This window comes from Pseudorca crassidens, chromosome 12 (assembly GCF_039906515.1).
Source record: "Pseudorca crassidens isolate mPseCra1 chromosome 12, mPseCra1.hap1, whole genome shotgun sequence".
NCBI lineage: Eukaryota > Metazoa > Chordata > Mammalia > Artiodactyla > Delphinidae > Pseudorca > Pseudorca crassidens.
The window spans coordinates 65,485,858-65,505,068 of record NC_090307.1 but is presented as its reverse complement, the minus strand read 5'-3'; the positions used below and the strand labels follow the sequence as shown (position 1 = coordinate 65,505,068).

The window sequence follows — 19,211 nt, the reverse complement described above, 5'->3', positions numbered from 1 at the left end:
CCCAGGGTTTGTCACACACTGTGTCTGAACCACCTGGGGAGTGTGACACCCTGCACAAGCTCCCGGAGAGGGTTTTAGCTCCCAACATCTGTCCTGTTCCCTTCCCATCTCCACCCCAACCCCCCAGGGAAACATGGGCTTCCAGAGGAAGAAGGGGGAGTCAACAGACGTCTCTTGAGGGCAGAGCCTGAAACCCACTGTTCTCAGTATCTAGAATCTCCTAGAAAGGCTAGAGGTGAGGTTTGAAGTTCCCCCAAAGGATGCTCTCCTCTGGATCTCCTTGGGGCGGGGCCTTTGATAAGGTGCCCTGGGCCCCGCTGCTGCCACACGCAGACAAGGGCAATAAGGCCGAGTGGCCCCCTGCTGGCTCCCAGCTCCCTGCCCATGTCTGTGCACTGTCTAGACGGCCTCTTGCCCTCCTGGCCTTGTGCCGCCCCTGGGCACGTGCCTGTGTCCTCAGTGTCGCTGGGCCCAGCCCTCACCTTCCTGATGTCCTCCAGACTCTCCCCGTTGACGACACCAGCAACCGAGGTAGCGGAGCCTGTCTCTCTGGCCGCAGAGCCCTTCTGGTCCAGCTGCTGCTGCTGCTGCCTCCGCTGGTACTTGAGCATCTCGGGGTTCTCGATGACGGCGGTGGAGAGCTGGGTCTCGGTCATGATGGCCAAACTCTTGCCGTAGGTGGACTGATGGATGCGGCTCTAGAGAAGGCAGAGAGAGGGAAGTGCAACAAACTGGCCAGGACACTGCCCACCAGTGGGCAAGCTGCGTGCTGGCCCCCGGCTCAGAGCGAGAGACCCCTGGGCAGGGTCCTGGAGCCCTGGACGCTGGCTCTCTTGAAACCTCCCACCCTGTTTGCCTGTTTAGATGACTCAGGAGAGGCCTTGTACCCTCCCTTGATGTTTACAGCCTTCAGGGATGAAAGTAGATGCGTAACCCTCAGGAAAACACCTACAGCAGGTCTGGTGCAGAACAAACAGCAACAAACATTTGCTGAACTGAAATTACGCATTCAAATTGCTAATGTAAGGCTATTAAATCACTCCAAGGACCCCAAACGCTTCTTGGGAATCAGACACTGAAACCCAGAGCTGCTTTCACTGCTCCAGCTGCAGCCATCAGCCCCACGTGGCTGGAGGTCGCCATGGGGGCCGCTAACAGAGCCCCCGAGAGCAAGGAAAGGCCTGGCACGCAGGCCTAGGGGAACCCTTCTCTGCCCGCATTGCCCCCAACACGTCCTGACCCTTCCGAGCAGGGCCAGTCCCACCTTCCCTGGTCTCGGCAGCCCTGTGCCACAAGCCAGGCTGTGTGAGGGCAGGGACGGTGGCCCCAGCACACTGGAGTGGCCAGTGTGACAAGGAGCAGACTTTCACATGGTGTGCTAATGACCAAAGCAGAGGTCAGTAGGACACCTGCCTCACAGGAAGGATGCTGGGCGGGCAGCTTTGGGGCCCACTCCGTAGGACCTGGAGTGCCTGCCTGTGGCCAAAACTCCCTCCCCGGCACCCCTGGAATCTCAAGGCAGGATTCGGAGTTCGGCCCTACTGTTCCTCAAATGCAGGGGCCCTGCCTGCATCCAAGATGGGTTACGACTCTCTAAGGAGAGGGGAGGTCACCTGACGACAGTGACCGGTGGAGGGAAGAGCTGGGGCTGCGGACACACTTGTCCCCCCACTGACAAGTGACCGTGGGTGCCAGGCCAGTCCACTGTGGTGAGCGAGGCCGACTCTGAAGCCCAAGGGGTAACATCGTAGTGGGGGTCCCCACAGAAGCCTAAGAGGGGTCTCCCAGCAGCAATGGCACCCTGAGGGGAGAGCTGCCGCCTGCCCTGGGCTCTCGGAGCCTCTTGCCCCCACATACTGGTGTGGGCCCACTTGCGGGAAGGCAGGCTCCTAGTCTGAGGCAGGGAAAGTAGTGCCTGTCACCAAGTCCCCGAGGATGAGCACTGGCCACCCTGTCCTGGGCAGAGCATGGTAGAGAGGAGGCCTGGCCCCAAGGCTGCGGATGGGCTCATGCTTCCACTCTCAGACCTCAGGGTCACATGCTATTCTCCTCAGTGAAACAGGACCAGTCCTGCCTGGAGGGGTTTTGTGTAATTTAAGTGAAGAAACGTGGCCCTGGTTCTGGCACACAGTAAGTGCTAGGAAAGGACTGCTAACATTGTTGTAACTGCTGACCCAAGGCCAGTACGTTAGCGAAGGGCAATGGAGAAGGGACGTGAGCAGCCCTGGCAGCCACTCCCACTCTCCCAGCGTGAACACCTCCCAGGGTGGCTATCAGCTCAAGAGGAGATGCCCGGGTTTACTCAATTCTATTTTCCGCAAGATGTTACGGAAAAACCCAAAGGAATTTTTTGGCCAACCCAATAGAATGGATTTCTGACATGAATAGAGGTTCATTTTAAATTAAATCTCTCTTGTAGAGAAGACAAGGATTATAATATACAAGAGGCAAAGGACTAGGAATGCTTCAGGAAACAATGTGTCTGTGTAGGTCACAGGAGGAGGTCCCTCAGAGCCACCGTGGCCGTGCTCCTACCTTCTCTTCCTCGCTCAGGGGGTCTCCGAGCTCGTCCTGGGAGAAATCCAGGAACGCCACAGAGCCGTCCATGGAGCACACCAGGATGCCCAGCCCGTTCAGAGTCCTGGAAAAGATGGCCATCAGCAGCCAGGCGCAAGCCCTGCGGTGCTCGCCCGCCACGGAGTGGCCCAGGGGAGGCAGAGTCTGGGGAGAGGCCCCCACGCGCTCATGGGGAGGCGGAGGTTGGGGCGACAGTCCCATTCTACAGAGCTCTGGGCCCTTTAGTTCTCAGCACATGTACAGAGTATCTCTCACCCTGTGCTTTGTAAGAGTTTCATGTTCATTTATCTCATTTTTGAAAGCATTAAAAAACAACTGCGGGGGAGTGCACATTTAAATGAGGTCGCTGAGAAGCATGAAACAAGCGGCTTCCACAGCCGCACTACTCTGATTCACGCAGCGACAGAGCCAAGTGCAACCAGGATCATGCACTCTCCTTCCCAGACGAACACCAGTCTGTCTCAGCAGGGGTTTCCAGTAGGGCCAGGAGCACAGCACCCTGGGGTCTGTCCTGGCTGCGACACCTGGGATCCTGGCTGCCCAACCCTAATCACACCCAGGAGGCCTTGAGCTCCAACATGTGGCTCCTCCTTTCCTAGACCATGCCTCGAATCGAGAATCCATCTTACCAGGAAATGTCCATGATGGATTTGTCAAACAGCTCATGGATGACAACCAAAGGCCGTTTTAGACATGTGAGCTGAAAGGAAAGGGCGGCAAAGGTTAATGAATGAATGAGGCCCTCTGTGTCCACTCTGCTCAGCTGCCGCCACCAGATCCAGAAGGCTTGGTCTGAGCTGTGCTGACACGTAGGGTGTCTTCAGCTCTACTCAGACGGCCACCACCGAGACTCTGGAACCCACGCCCGCCAAAGACACGTGTGCCAGCATGGGGTCTGCCCCTTCGGGCCTGGCAGGGCAGACAGCTGTATACACACAAGACCAGCAATGGAGGAGGGGGTTCTAGAAGGCCTACTGAACAGGGATGCGATGCCAAGGCCTGGGCAGGGAATGCAGCAGCAAAGGCAGGTCCCAGGACAGGAAAACAGCCTCAGAGAGAACCTAGCACCCCTTCTCAAGGCTCACGTTCAGGTGCATACACATATCCAAGGCTCCATGTGACTAGTGCCACACACCACACAGGTTCATGCTGCCCTGACCCAGGTCCCAGGGTAGCCACTATTAACACTCTTCCTCTCTTCCGTCTTGGACAAATATTTTATTCTTTAAAGTAAGGCACATGGTTGCCTGCTTTTTCATTTAATGCAGAATGAGTGTGTCATCAACATCCTGTGAAAACCTGTGTCTGGGGACCGTACCCGCCGCCTTCCCCACGTGCATGTGGGTCATCTGGTCCCCTCACGTGGCCGAGCACATGTCCACACTCCCACAGCAGCAGCAGGCATAGCTCTCACACACAGGCCCTGCCTGTCCTGCCCACTGGTCCTGGGCCCTTGGGTGGCGGGCTGGGGTGGGAACACGCCTTGAGGGCAGGAGGCGCTAAGACAGCCCTAGTCCTGAGGATGGGACTGGAATCTGAGCACCTGGAACCCATGAGAACCTTGCCCCATCCTAGTTCCACTCCCCAAAGAGAACCAGCCTGGCCTTCCTTCCACAGACATGCCTACAGACCCCCCAGAAACCTGGGACCTCTGTCAACACCTGACCCGTCAGTGATGTTTTGGTCAAAGTACCAGGGATGGAGCCCAGGCCCAGGGGAGCCCAGGAAGAATGCGCCTGAACCACCTAGAACGCACGAGGTCCAGGGTCTGAAATGGGGTCACAGGATTGCTCTGTGAGAAGCAACTGTCCTAAATGCAGCCAAAGGATAACCTCCAAATCTAAAACTTCAAATCCACTCTGCTTATGGGGAAATCAATGATAAGGAATAAACTGTTGTTAACGCAACACACACAAAGCTCAACCACTTTACGCCAAGTGAAAAGAACACAAGATGCAAAAAAGTAAACACTGCACGACTCCATTCATATAAAGTCCAGAAACAGGCAAAGCTCATCCATGTGACAGACATCCTTAGTGCTGCTGCCCTGGCTGAGGGGGCGCTGGGGGCAGGGTCCTGACAGGGAAGGGGCAGGGAGCGTTCCAGGGCAATAGTTACACGGAAGTAAACACGTCTGACGACAGATGTACTGAGCTGTGTACTTCAGGTAGATCCACTATGGAGATTCTATATCTACACAAAGTTCTTTTAAAGGAAAGCCAACACAATATGCCAACCGTGGCCCTGACTACTGAAGGTATGATCTGGGTCTGGACACAAGAGCTGCTCTGGCTGGGTGGCAGGGTGGCCTCTCCTGGCCAGGCCCAGGTTCAGGGCAGAAACACTCACTGAGCACTACCAGAAGTGGGGGGTCTCTCCTCTTTCAGGCACCCCCTCCCCGCAGAGCAGCGAGCTCACAGTAGGGCTCACCCAGACAGAGAGCGAGCGGTCCTTGCTGCCGACAGCACAGCAGCAGTACGGGCAACTGGGCTTCGCAGAGCTCCCGTTCTTCTGCTTCTTCTTGAAGATTTTTGGGTTGAATTTCTAAAACCAAGTAACAAGGGTTAATTAGTAATTAATCAAGCATCAAGCACGCACCCTACGCCAAATATGAGACATACCAGGATCCCAGCCTAGCAGGTGTCCCCCAGCCCCGGGCACCGGCACGCGTCATTGCGCTTTCACAGCTACCCAGCAGGCCTTGTGCTGAGGATGACACGTGTCCTAATCAAAGTCTGGTTCTGGTGACATTCATCACATTAAATAAAATATTAACTTCATATTCATCACGTCCACTTGCCAATAAAGCACATGGGTATGTATTCTATTTTGTATAACTAGTTTAAAATATTGAAACATTAAGTATTTAAAATGAAACAAGAACCTAACAACGTGTGCTGAATCTCAAAGGCCACCATCTCAGTCCAACACATGACCCAGGACGGGGGAGCACGGCACTGCCCAGGTTCTGAGGGTCCCACTTAGGGCGGCGCTGATGGCCGGCCAACCTGAGGCCAAGTGGACTCACCACGACAGTCACAGCTTTCCGGTGCCCGACAAAATCCATGTTGGTCTTCCAGCCCTCCCGTTCGATGATCTGGGCGGTGGGGCCGGAATTGTTCATGGCGTGGGCAGACACCAGGTAGTGCCCGTCAGGGGACCAGCTGAGCCGCAACACGTGGGTCGTCCCTCCACACTGCAAGAAACGTCTGTGCTCGAAAGGAGCCCAAGGCCAACTCTGTGACCAAAATTGGCCCCAGAAATCAAACTGAGCTCTGATGTACAAATTCACGATGGTGGAGCACGCCCAAGCTGCTGGCTACAGGGCCAGCTTGACTCCAGTCTCTCTGGGTGAGCTGACAGCGGGGCCGTCAGGAGACCGGTAGGGGCGCCATTCTACCCTCCCCCACTGCACGGCGGCACAGGCTGAGGGGATGGCTGGACGGCCACCTCTTTCCACTGTCAACCCTATCTGGGCCAAATCTATCTGACCACAGACCCCTTCTCCTTCCTACCCAGCACTGGGGAACCCCACAGGAGGTTTGCAGACCACGTGTTGCTGCGGAGAAAGAGCACTGCTGACCCTAGGAAGCCTGGTCACAAGCCTCTCTCTACACGGCAGACAGTGACCACCAGGCCCCACCTGCTCTCTGAATCCTGTCTCCTCGCCCAAAGCCTGGTGACGCCACCAGCCAAGGAGAAGAGGTTTGTAAAGTCCATAGAAACCATAAATGGCACAAGAGAAAGGCACTGTTCCCCTGACCCAGGCAGAGGCAGGGCACCTCTTCACACCATGCCTCCTGCAAAGTGAGATGACATTGGCTAAAAGCCAGCCCCTGAAGGTCAAGGTCAGTCCAGGGCAGTCCGAAAGGCTTAGGGGTTAAGATCCAGGCTGCGCAGGCCTTGGGGAAGGCAGGACAGGGCAGGGCCCGAGCGCAGCATGGGGACACACCTGCCTCCACTGCCAGCCAGGTCCAAGCCAAGGCAGGACAGCCCCCGCAGAGGCTGAAGAGTGCTGCCAGCTCCTGCAGGATTCCAAACATTCCTGTCCTGCCCTTCCCCCGCCCCGCAGCCGCCCCAGGAGCCCAGTGGCTCTCCACAAAGCCTGCAGCCCATGTCCTCTCACACTAGGTGGCTGCCAAGGAGGGCAGAACTAAGTGAGGTAAGGACCAGGCTCATGGATCCAGTTCAGGAACTTCTGTGGGTTGGGGGACAGCTGAACATGTGATACCCACTTTTCTCCACAGCCAGCCCTGACCAGTGGGCAGGTGTCTATTCTTCCTGCAAAACTTCGTACTCAGGTCCCTTCCTCCAAGAAGCCCTCTCTGACGTGACCACCACCTACCCCCAGCCATTTCTGCCCACTCTGGATAACTCCATCTCAATCCACGTTCATTTCCTGTACTCAGGACAGCCGTACACACAGGAGGCACTCAAGAAATGTCCACTGAATAGTGGCGACCTTGAGCTCTGGTCCCACGTGAAATCAGAACTCAAATGAGGGAAGAGATGGTAAAATACTACACAAGCCAGTGCAGTCCAAGCTCCAGATGTTTTGCAAACTGGACTGTTAACGCCTTCCACAGGAGCCGGCTGGCCTGCAGAGCAAAGGTCAGCAAGCACGGCCCAGCGCCCTCAGGAAGACACAAGAGCCTCCTCCACCCTCTACGTCCCCCACACCCCAAGGGGCAGTGTGCTGTAAACTCTTCAGCTTTAACACCTACAAGCCTTTTCACTACAAAGGTGGATGTTTAATAGCTTCTGAGAAGTGAATGATTTTCATCACCTGACTCTGGGCTCCCCGACCACGTCTGGACCCCAGGCAGCCCCTGCTCCGTGTGGGAGGCAGGGGGCGGGGGTGGGGGACCTGCCGGGCCTCTTACCTCATCGAAAGGCTTGGTGATGCTGGTCTCTAACTGCCAGTCCAGCGTCCTCCACACCTTCAGGCTGCGGTCGTCGGCTTGAGAGGCAATGTATTTACCAACAGGGTCCCAAGTCAGGCCCTTCACCAGGCCAGAATGGCCTCTCAGAGTAGCTAGGATTTCTGTGAGGACAAATAAGTGAGGTTGGAAAGGCATTACCAAGGGGAAAACAGTGACTCTGTCTAGAAACGGGCCACGGGTCGGCCGGCCAACAGAAGGGGCTTCAGGAGTTGCCCTGGCCAGCCCCACCCCTGGGCACAAGCAGAAGAGTCTGTTCTCACCCAAGAGGTGGGCACCACCCATTTCCCTCCAGCCAAGCTGACACGTATGGGTTGAGGCTGCACATGCCCTCAGAGGGGCAGGCAGCCAGGGCCAGAGCTGAAAGGCGCCGCGTCACCTTGCCGGCAGCCGCAGCCCTGCCCATGATTTCTTTTCCAGACAGGAGCCCGTGCCCATCCGAGCCCTCCTGATGTGACCCTCCTTGGGGGACCGGGCCTGCGCTGAGTGAGTCCTCTGCTCGTCATCACTGAGGACAAAGGGGAGGGAGCTTGGACCCCAGAGAGCTGTAAGCTGAATGACACCCCAGCCACGGTGGCTGGGCCGAGTCCCCAAACACGGTGGAAGCTTATGAAGAGAGCAAGTGACCGGGACCCGAGCCTATGAGAAGAACACGCTCCTGTCACCAGGCAGGGACTAGAAGCATCTCACTGGCTGCAAACCGCAGTGCCATCCCAGGCTCTGCCATCGGTAGGGACTTCAAACACGTTAACAGAAAAACTGATCTGCAAAACTGGATCTATTAGCCTGCTCATGCTCGAGGGCATCACAGAGGAGACGGCTACTGGGCTGAGGCCAGAGCCCAGAGTGGGAGGGCGCACCCTCAAGGGCAGCTGGCTGGGCTCCCGGTGCCAGGGGTCCATCCGCACAGCCTGCAGCAGGGACACCCATGCCGGCACTTGGTTACTATTATTTTTCTTTAATGTAAACTTCTCTTTAAACCTTAAATGTGATTGATAAAGAAGACCTGAGTTACTGACAAGACAGGCTGGCTGCCACCAGCCGAGGAGACCCAGCCCACCCGTTCCAGACAGCGCCGGGCAGTCCCACGGAAAGGCCGCCCGGGCACAGGTGCGGACCTGGGAACTTCACTGCGTTCCAGATGACCACGGTGTTGTCCACACTGCACGAGGCCAGCCAGGCGTCATGGGGGGACCACGCTACGTCCATCACATCTGGAAGACAATGGCCAATGGTGAGTCTCTTACCTGGTGGTGGATATGGACACGGCGCAGCTCCACCCTGCCAGCTGGCCAGTCAGCAGCCCCCTGGCATTCTCACACCTGAGGAGACTTGACCTGAGACCATCATAACTAGACTTTTCCAAACCAACCTGAAGAACTTCCCCACTAAGGTTCTGCAATCAGTCCTAAGATCTGAAGCATCTAACGGCCCCACCCGACTCCCTTCTGACAAAGCACTGAGGGCCTGGCCAAGAGTGTGGCACTCGTGCCACTGCATGGCTGGGTCTGCAGCCCTTGGGCCGGCTGAGCCACCTTCTCCAACCCTAACCCGGCCTCATCAGAGCGCGGCGTGACAGCCAAGGTCTCCCTGGTTTCTCCAACCTCAGTGCCTGATGCGGCACCGGGAGTGCGGAGGGATGGCTGGTGAGGTGAACAAACAGAGAGAGCAGCCAGTCAGGAGCCATCTAGTCCTTTGCTCACAGGATGATTTAAATCTTCAGAGTCAGCTCGACAAGACGGCCCACGCGGGCAGCACCGTGATCTCCCGTGTGTGCGCCAGTGCTGAGCACGAGCCCGGGCCCTGCTGTCCTGCTCCGCGTTGCATGGCTGAGGGCACTCGAGACCCGGAACAGACCTAACTCAGCAGTGGACTTGGACCAGGTTCCAGTTCCTCATGCCCATAAGCACACGTGCCCACGTCATTCTGCACACCCCGGGGCGTTTGTTTGAGATGGATGCCGCACCGTGGGAACCTGGACGGAGCACTTGGGCATTTTCATGAGTCTGGATTCTTCACATTTCTACTAGCAGAATGTCCTTTTCAAAAGTCCCTTTTTAGCTTGAGGATTATGATTTTTTTCCCTTCTAACTTACTGAGTACATTTTTATGTTTGAAGTTCCACTTTAATTCGCAAAATGAAGACTGTGCACATTGGTGTGTCTGAAGCTGTCTTCAGGGACTCCTCTGTTCCTACCCCGTCTGTTGGGAGGTGATTTGTGCTGGCGGGTCTAACGAGAATGCAGTGTCTGCTAAAGGAGGCACAGGAACCTCTTCTGGGGCTCAGAGCGTGGGTGGGATTGGGGGGCAGCCGTGCAAACCACAGACCCCCCTGTACTTCCTGAGTCCTAGAGCAGAGACATGCTCACCTGAGACTCCAGAAAGGAGACCGGTTTTCTTAGCAATTTCCATGGACTATGGACAATACAGACCTTAGCTGCAAATTCCATCAGTTTACCTTCCTATGCTGTAGAAGGTTTATGTAGTAAAGTCAGTTTTTCTCCTTTGTTGTATTTTTAAAAATGATTTCTCTTATTGCTTGTTAACTTTGAAAAAATATTCCCTCTGCTGGAGGTCTAATAAATATTCAATTCCGTTTTCTCTTGCTTTATTTAGAACGTTTCTTTAATACCTGGAATTTATCATGCTGTCTTTAGCTAAGGCTCTACATTACCTTCCTTTCACCCACGAACTGCTGAATGGCTGGTTACCCCGCCATGTGTGGGGAATGAATCTTGCCTTCTGTTATCGGTCATAGGTGCCGCCTTCACAACACACCCAGCTGTCAGGAGCACTGTAGCCTCCTTCAACGTTGTTAACTTTGTTTGAATGAGTTCTCCCACGTCCTGAGTCATCCTTCCAGACACCCTTTGGAGTCACTGCTGAGTTCTGCAGTAAATCCACACATGTGACATGACTTCCTCCCCAAACCCCAGTTTTGGAGCTTCTGTCTTCAGACCATACAACGCCCTTTCCTTCTTGCCACAGCTCTACACACACCTGAGACCCTCCCTGTCCTTGAAGATGTAAGTTTCTGGTCACTGTCATTCCCGTCATCTCTCCAACATCATTCTTGGTGATTCCAAGAGGATGATTTTTCTAATACCCTTAAAGTCCTCCACCTACTCCAATGACCTTGGCTTCTGGCCTCAGCCATAGTTCCCACAGTCATGCCCAGACACCCTCCCTGACAGAGCACTGCGACCCCTCCCTGGTCTTACTGCCCCCCTCCCCGCCGCCACGTCCCCCGCTCACTCTCCGATGGGTCTTCCAGCCGCTATAGCCCTTCCGTCTCCTCAGCGGGCCTGGAGTCCATCCTCCCCTCAGCTCTTCTGCTGTCTTTCTTTGCAGGCGCCTGACAAGACCAGCTGGGTTCCGTCCAGCTCTCTCCCCCGGTCTTTCCTGAGCTCCCGCCAATTAGGCCTTTACCCGGCTTCACCAACAGGAACCACGCTTGCCAAGGCCACCGGCGGCTTCCATGCCATCCAGTCCAGCGGCCGATCCTCGGTGCTCACTCGACCGTGAGGCAACGTGGGGCACGCTGCTTGCTCTTGCCTCCTTCAAACGTTCTCTCCACCACCTTCACTGGCTCCCCGGCTCAGCCGCACCCCAGGCTCCTCCCCTGTGCTCCAGGCTCACCCCCCAACAGCCAGCCCGCAGGTCCACTCACCCTGCTGCCAGGCACTGCGGACCCAACAATGTCCACTCGCCCCCACACCCCCTCCCACCTCAAGTGAGGAACCTGCATCCCTCCCGCTGCTCAGGCCACAGTCTGGGAAGCCGTCCCACCTCCTCTGGGGCCTCACCTCACTTCCCACCCTAGGGAGTCTGTGTGACCACCTGCCCTGACTTCCACCATGACGACCCACGGCCCCTGACAGGCTCTCACCTAGATCACATCACTGGTCTCCCCAGTGCGGCCTCGGCCACCCACCATATGGGCTCCATACTGCTGCCCAGGCCTCCACACTGCTCTGCCTCACTCAGACGAGAGCCCCTCCCGGCCCCCTCCCCTCTGCATTCCCCCCCCCCGCCCTGGTCCCAAGCCCACGTCTACACTCCATCTGCTGCCCCAGTTGCTCCCTCCACCTGGATAGCTCTCTGCAGGTCCACACGGTTGTCCCCTCATCGCCATCTGCTCAACCCCTGGACGCCACCTTCTCAGTAAGACCCTCCTTGGGAATCTGAGTAAAACTGCACTTATCTCTTTCTATCATTAGATATTACAATTGGCTATGACTAGTGAAAGACATAATTAAACATCTTCTTATATGAAGCCAATTCAATGACTTATTTTTATTAGTCTGAAGTGCTTTTCAATGCTTTATAAGTCCTAAAAGCTTTATTCCTCATATCATCTCATTTTACTATTGTTTTCCAGTTTGTCAACCTACTTCTTTTTCTTTTCTCTCTTTTTTTGGCCGCGCCACATGGCTTGTGGGATCCTTGTTCTCTGACCAGGGATTCAACCTGGGCCCCGGCAGTGAGAGTGCCGAGTCCTAACCACTGGACCGCCAGGGAATTCCCTGTCTACCTTCTTCAGATTCTGCTTAACTGTACTGCAGAAATTCCAAAATAACAAATGCGGTGATAGCACCCATGTTTGTCTTTTCTCAGTATCAACGGGAACAAGGCTCAACTGTGAACTATAATATGTGCACATGGTTTAAAAGACACAGGGCTCTATCATGGTAGGGAAACAGCTTTCTATGGCCATTAAAGAAAACTATTTTTATTAGCAACTGATGGTGCTACCAGGACCACTGCAAAAGGAGTGGCAGGTATCCCCACTGAAGGTGGGCATCCCTACCTGCCTGGTCGAGGAGAGCCCTGGGGTGGTGGGCCAGGAGGGAGGGCGAGGTTATGGCTCAGTCCAAGTCTCAGGTTAGGGGCCCCATGAAAGTCGTCACTCAGGCCCCACCCCACTTGGATAACCTCATGGATACCTTGTCCAAGTTCCAGAGAAGCCCAACTAGACTCCACTGTGAGCACCTGCCAGCAAGTTAGGGTAAGTTACAAATTTTTACTGTTATCAAAGGTAACACAATGTTACACTATCAGCTTTCAAAGATGTGGACTCAATTTGTGGTCTCTAAGAGGTGGGTCTGTTCACCTTTAAAGTATCATCTGCAGAGTGGGTGTTGAGCACAGACTGGACCATAGCTGATTCTCTCCTGCCCCATCTCCGCCCCCCCAGCCCCCGAGTGGCAGGCTCAATTCCAACCAGCTCGGGACACCCCCCAAACCCAGCACATCCTGCACTGAACTGGCATCCAGCCCCATAAACCCATGGTCGTATGGTCTCAGCAGAGGATACCGCTGGCTCCCCAGGCACCCAGCTAGGGGTCTCCCTCATGCCTCCCTTTGCTCAGCCCTTCAAAGTCCCCAGGTCAATCTCTTCCTCTCTCTCAATGATCACAGGCCTAGTTTGGGCCCTTGCAGTTTTCATCTGAACCCCTGAAACTGCCTTGTTTTCCATAGGGCTGTCAGATGATCCCCCTCTCAGGCCTCCACGACAAAGGGCACCCTCATTAGCAGGAGCACAAGCCTTCCATGACCTGCCCTCACACACTTAGCCAGCCCCACCCCGCGCCGCTTGCTGCCGTGCAGTACACGTCCAGCGGGGTTACATGCTGCCAGCTCACCACTGGCACCAAGCCTTTCTGGCTTCTGCTGGCCCCTGCCTGGCACACCCTCCCAGCTATTCCCGGCTAGACCGCAGGTTCTCTGAGGAAGACTGAATTGCACTGACTCTGGTATCCCTGGCATCTGACCAAGTGCTGTCAACTTCAGTCCAAATCTGAAAAATGAGTTTCTTTCCATACGAAGCCTATTTAAAACACTTTGCAAACACTCTCAAAGTCAAGTAAAAAGCTTTCCAGTGGGCCCCCGTGTGCGGGTTTCTGTGGAATAAAGAAAGTGCGCTTACGGACTTAGCGATCCACTGATGGAGGTAGTGACTCAGTTCCCAGGATAAACAGCGGAACGTGGGGAGTTCTACATTAAAGATATAAACATACAGCCCATGAGGGCAGGAGTGGGGACACTGACGCAGCTGGAGGCAGGCAGCGGGGAGGGGAGGGGTGGCCCAGACACAGGGCTGCTCTAAGGACCCACAGTCCACAGGGGCCGTGGAGGTGCCGCTGCTGCTCTCGGCCACCGCCGGGGCGCCCACCCCATGGGCAGCCCACTCACCGCCTGAGTGACTCCGCAGGATGGAGACACATCGCCACTGCTCCACGTTGGCAAGCTTGCCACTGGAGCCGAACACGGTGCTGGGGCCGATGTACCTGTGTGAGAGAGGAGTCAGAAGGGCACCCGGGGACTTCCGGGCAACGCAGAGACAAAGCAGACAGACAGCGGCTGGCGAGTGCCAAACGGGTGAACAATGGGGGCTGACTGGGCAAATTATGATCTGTTCACTGGATGGAACGCTACACGGCCTACACCAATCTTGGGAAAACGTCCATGGGATAGAATTAAGTGAAGGCAACAGGTCCCAGAATGTCATATACAACACGATACCATACATCACCTATGCTGGAAAATGGACCAGAAAGACACACGTGAAAATACAAAAATATTAACTGTGGCTTCCTTTAGATGGTGGGATTATGATTTTTTTCTCTTCAATTTTCCAAACTGTATACTAAATACGTTATTTATGCAGGCTAAAGCAGCAGAAGCAACACTATTTTTCAAGCCCTCCTGTAAGGACTTGAACGCCTCTGCCTGAATACTGGGGCAGGGAAAGCACTGGAACTGGGGTGCTCGCTCCTGGGCCTTGAGCAGTCATGGAGCCCTGCAGACATGGCACCAACACCTCGGACCCCCAGAGGCTCTGTTAACACCCTTAGCTCCTGTAGAATTCTTTCAAACCTACAGGAAGGGCTCGCGGAGGCAGCTGGCTGGGCTGAAGGAGACAGTGCGCCTCTGCTCGCCAAGCCACAGCCTTGGGGACACTCTGGCTGAGCAGGAGGGTGGGGTCTGGTCCCCAGCCTGGCTGGCCCCAAAGGCCCAGGACCCACCCTAGGAGACTCCAGGAGATGGTCAGTTCATTGTGGGTGCAGAGCAGGGGCTTTCGGGGAAGGTGGGGCTCCTGGGAGCCCCAGGTAAAGCTGACAGAGAACGAGGTGAATGGCAAGAGGGCATGCTCTAGATCCCCCACCCCAGATCCCATCAGAGCACCTTGTGTGTTAGGAAATTTCACTTGAAGGACAAAACAAATGAAGCCATCAATGTCAGCCCTCGAAGGGACGAGCCCTTCTTTTTCAGGTGAAACCCTGCAGCCCTGTGAGGAGTGCTGAGCAGGTCCACAGGCAGGTAGGTGGCCACCCACTGCCCTGGTCAGGCCCCGGCTGCCCCCGCCTACATGTGCTTCCTGGTACTCATCGAGTCAGAGCTGTGGAGACCTCAGGGCCAGGGTGGGGAAAGCGACTGTGATAAAGACCAGCAAAGAAGCTTCTAAAAATAAAATGTGAAGTAAAGAAAATGATGCTTACGTAGCCCGCTTCCACACCATAATCAGTTTGTCATCTCCCCCAGAAGCTAAATACATCCCACTGTTTGACCACCGCACACAGTTCACACATGCTGGGAAGAAAAAAAAATAGGGTGATGAAAATCCAGTCGCCACGCTCATTTGCTTTGTGCAGTTTGGCAAGATGCAGAGGGTTTACAAAATCTAATCTATCTGATCTACTCAAGGTACCTACTGTGTGAGAGCCCCAGAAGAAAAATTCAGTTCACGCACCAACCTACTTGTGCTGTAAGAACAAATACCAGAGCAAAGTCTGGAGGGGAAACGCTACGTCATCTGAGAAGCATTAGTGCTTAATCAAACAGTCAATAGGAGAAGGCTTCTTTCCATGAAAACTGGTAAGTAACTAAATCTCAGGGCTGTCGAATGATGAGATGTATTTCTGAGTAGGGATAATTCTCAAAATGAGGGCATGTACTAAAAAGGCCAAGATGCCTTTCCCAGAACTTTCAGGGGAGCAGCTTGGTAGAGCATAAAACTTTGACTTCAAGCCACCTACCAGCTCTTTTTCCAAACTTGTCAACCCTGCAGGTAGACTGGTCCTGCACTTATAAACTAAGGCCAGGAGAAATCCCTGTTGGCCCTGATGGGTCAAGAGCCTCTGGAGCCCCACAGCAGAAGGGACATTATCCAAGATGTGGTCCACACGTGGCCTGCGGGCACCTTGTGTTCTGGGGTGGAGGACGCCAAGGGGTGTGTCGGAAGAGCAGGAACACATAGCACACAGGGAGGGGGCATAACTGATAGTGGAGCATCTCAGTGGGCAGCTAGGTTGGAAACCAGAGCCTGATGCTCAAGGGCAGGAAACTAAGGCACTACAGCAGGAAAGGAAACTACAACACTGTCCAGTGGCCACAAGGGCCTGGCAAAGGGCCCCAAGTGACACGGCGGCCATCTGAGACATTTGGTGAGCTGTCTTTTGTGCACCCTTCCCCGGAACCCTACTGCTTCCAGGTCGCTGGCCCCAAAGCCCCATGGAATCAGGCAGTAACGACTCATGAGCAGGAAATCACCAGAGGTACCTGCAGACTGTCCAAAGATGGTTCTGTGGGCAGGCCGAGTCTTCTGCTGAATAACTCACCCAGGTGTGCAGCCAACATCTGTGCCTTCAGACAGCAGGCCGAGGGGAGCTACCGCCGCACGGGCCTTATCTCTCTAATTACAAACACACGTGCTAACCTTGGGCACTGTGCCAACACGCAAAGCCTGCAAAGGGCCACCCTGTAATACCTAAGTGATTGTCCATCTGGCAAAGCATCTTGGGGACATTTTCATCCTTCTCGTCATCCTCCTGGAGGACTGGAGACATATTCCAGATTACAACCTTCCCAGAATCCTGTCCTGGAACGAAGGAGCAGAAACAACTCAATGTGTCAGGAGTGGCAATAGGAGCCTGTGACCCGCCCTCACCTAGCTGTCAGAAGTCAGGGCTGATAGATCAGCAGGATCTGAGTTACTATTATGTGTCACAGGGAAGGTGAACAAAAACAAGTGCCGCTGGGGACTGGAGGCAGTGGGCTCAGTAGGAGGCTGAGGCCAGCCTGGGTCTGCACTGAACTCTGGCCTGGTCTCTAACACAGGTCCACCAGGGGCCCCTAGGAGGTCCTCGTGCCCACCCAGAACCCAGACCCCTCATATGGAACCCAAAGAAGCTGTGCACAGGCACCCCCGCAACCTCCCCTCCCCTCTAGGTGCTGCTTGGGGTCCACTGCTGTTCCCACAGCTGACTGGACACTTTTGAGAACCAAGCCTGAAATGTGCCCTCAACACAGGGAAAGGATCGTTACCACCTTACCTGCCCTTTGCCATCACCTACAGATGGGAGGTCAACTAAAAGAGGGCATTTGAGGTTCCTGTGGTCATAAGCAGAAGTAGTACTCTGCTAAAAATATACATCTATGCATTTTAGTAATGTTTTCCATTACTGATAACTAAAAAAGGGCAACCTCTCACTAACTTTCTGTTACAGAAGGCAAAAACTAGTAAGTGCCTAGAAATGGACATGTCAGAATTACCATAAAGCACACTTGAAATGACCTCTTGGCCAGTAGGTAAAAATATTTCCTCAACAGCTCCCAAGACCTCACTGTGCCAAGTCGGGCGGGAAGGTGCGCCCCCTCTCGTGGACAAGGACAAAACTCCGGCCCCCCAGCTAAGTCCAGAGCTCCTGAGTGACACAGTTGAATTCTTTTGAGCCCAGAAAAATAAGCTTCATGACTACATGACTAACTTCATAATTTAGCCACCTCCTCCCTTTTTCAAGGTGAGCAAATGCTACCAGAGACCTTGCCTCTGGGGCTGGGGCTTTGTCCACAGGACCACCGGCCACTCCCCATGCTCAGTAAGGTGGGGATGCAGACTGATTGTAATATGAACCTAGTCAGCAGGAATCTGCTGCCAAAGTAGTTACAGAGAGTATGCCAGAGCCACAAAGGGCTTAGATGTGACCTAGCACATCCATGCTGATGAGCAGCAGGCCCTCTCCCTCCTCCCAGCTCCTGGGCATCATGAGACATGGGGTGAGGCGCAGGGCTGTGAGCGCTCCCTCCACTACCTGTGAACATACCTTGTCCTCCAGTTGCGAACTTGGTCCCGTCAGGGTGAATATCAACTGAAAAAATTGGCTTGCCTGGAAACAAAGAAAAAAAACACATAACATCTCTCTTGGCTTTTATTCATTGGAAAATAGCAGCAAGCTCAAACATTTAAAATATTGGTTATTCATGTAACGCCCCTAATCACTGCTCCTAGGGGAAAAAACAGGCTACCAATAAATCACCTGTGAGTTAAAAGACTTTCCAAGGGACATCGAATAGCTTAAAGTCTGAAAGTGGGACAAAGCATCCTGTCACTGCGGGACTGAGCCCGCAGACCCCGGCACTTACACTGAGGTCCACCGGACGAAAGCCCACCACCTGCCAGGTGTGCATGTTTGGAAAGACCACGAGCTACTAGGGACAAGAGCCCTGAGTCACAGGGGCTGCACCTCAGCCATCTCCCTACCCAGGGATTTGTACTTGGCTGCAGCTGGGACACAGGTAGCCTGGCTCTTCTGCCTGGCCATCTGACAGCTGCGCAGGACCAGTGGCTGCAATGCATAGGCACCGCCTCCCTTGTCGTGACCCTGCTCCCAAAAGCCCCCCCACCCCGTGTGTTCTTGCTGCATTGACGTCCATGGAGAGTCGCCTTCTCAATGTCTCCTCCAGCTGAGCCTCCAGGGATGGCCCCATGGTGTGGTCAATCAGACAGTCAGTCCCTGTGGGGGAAGGACTGTGGTACAACACGGGCCCAGTCCCCCACCAGGGGCCCATGAAGCTGGATAGCCAGCTGGGCAGACCTGGCTGGCAAAGGCGCCACAGCAGACTATGCCTGTGCCCAGTGGGTGTTTGTCCAGCTCCCTGGCCTCCTTCAGCTTCTGGCCTGGGCCTTGGGAAGGTGGCTCAGAAATATTTGCTCAGGGACAAATGAGACACTTGACAACGAACTGGACATCAGTGGTCGTTGATACAAAGGGCTGTTGCCAAGGGGTCTCTTAGTTGAGGATGCTTTCTCTGTCACCCAAGAGGTGGTGGCATGGACACTAGCATGAGGGTCACGAGCTCTGGAATCACGTGGCAGCAAGTGCGGGTTGGGCAGGGCCAGCGGTGGCTGCTTGAGAGCTGAAAGTCCTGCCAGGGCTCCCATGAGAGCACGGAAGATCAAGTGCTGGCACCAAAAGGCCAGCGTGGCCCCAGGCGGCACCCAGCTCACCCCACTTTCTTCTGGAGGGCCCACCCCCACTGTCAAGCTGAGAGTGAGCTTCCACAAGACCAGGGAAGTGCCTCCTCCCTCTATTGGTCATTATGCAGTCCTGGGGGAAGCAGCGGTGCAGGGCTATCAGCAAGCAGAGGCGCGAAATGCAAACGCCCTACTGCGTCTCCAGTAGCAGGGCAGTCACTTCAACAGCAAAGCCTCTACAACAGGCCCCGGTCCCTGAGCCAGAGCTCTACAGTGACAGGTCAAGTTCAGCCCAGCAGCTGCCGACCAGTCTTGAGCACACGCAGTGTGTTCAAAGCCATCCCCCGCACACAGGAAACTCAGTCCCAGGCCACTGTGAGCACTTGTTCCCGGGGTACGTGGGACGAGCCCCGACACAGCCGCACTCTCTCCAGCGC

General features: G+C 54.9%; 1 protein-coding gene across 5 annotated transcripts in view; it reads right to left on the bottom strand.

The window, feature by feature from the left end:
* HIRA (histone cell cycle regulator) overlaps positions 1 to 19,211 on the bottom strand; it is a 74,348-nt gene that overhangs the window by 40,277 nt on the left and 14,860 nt on the right. For 2 of the 5 annotated variants that reach the window (XM_067699915.1, XM_067699916.1), the window contains exons 2-12: positions 17,624 to 17,686; positions 16,288 to 16,398; positions 15,020 to 15,110; positions 13,713 to 13,807; positions 8,636 to 8,731; positions 7,461 to 7,621; positions 5,606 to 5,773; positions 5,008 to 5,121; positions 3,207 to 3,277; positions 2,536 to 2,641; positions 483 to 698 (exon numbers count right to left, since the gene is read on the bottom strand). In XM_067699915.1, the coding sequence (XP_067556016.1) occupies positions 483 to 698; positions 2,536 to 2,641; positions 3,207 to 3,277; positions 5,008 to 5,121; positions 5,606 to 5,773; positions 7,461 to 7,621; positions 8,636 to 8,731; positions 13,713 to 13,807; positions 15,020 to 15,110; positions 16,288 to 16,398; positions 17,624 to 17,686 (1,292 nt within the window). Of the gene's footprint in view, positions 1 to 482; positions 699 to 2,535; positions 2,642 to 3,206; positions 3,278 to 5,007; positions 5,122 to 5,605; positions 5,774 to 7,460; positions 7,622 to 8,635; positions 8,732 to 10,772; positions 11,529 to 13,446; positions 13,515 to 13,712; positions 13,808 to 15,019; positions 15,111 to 16,079; positions 16,213 to 16,287; positions 16,399 to 17,623; positions 17,687 to 19,211 lie in introns of those variants that run through there. The other 3 variants (XM_067699918.1, XM_067699917.1, XM_067699919.1) reach the window with 3 other exon arrangements.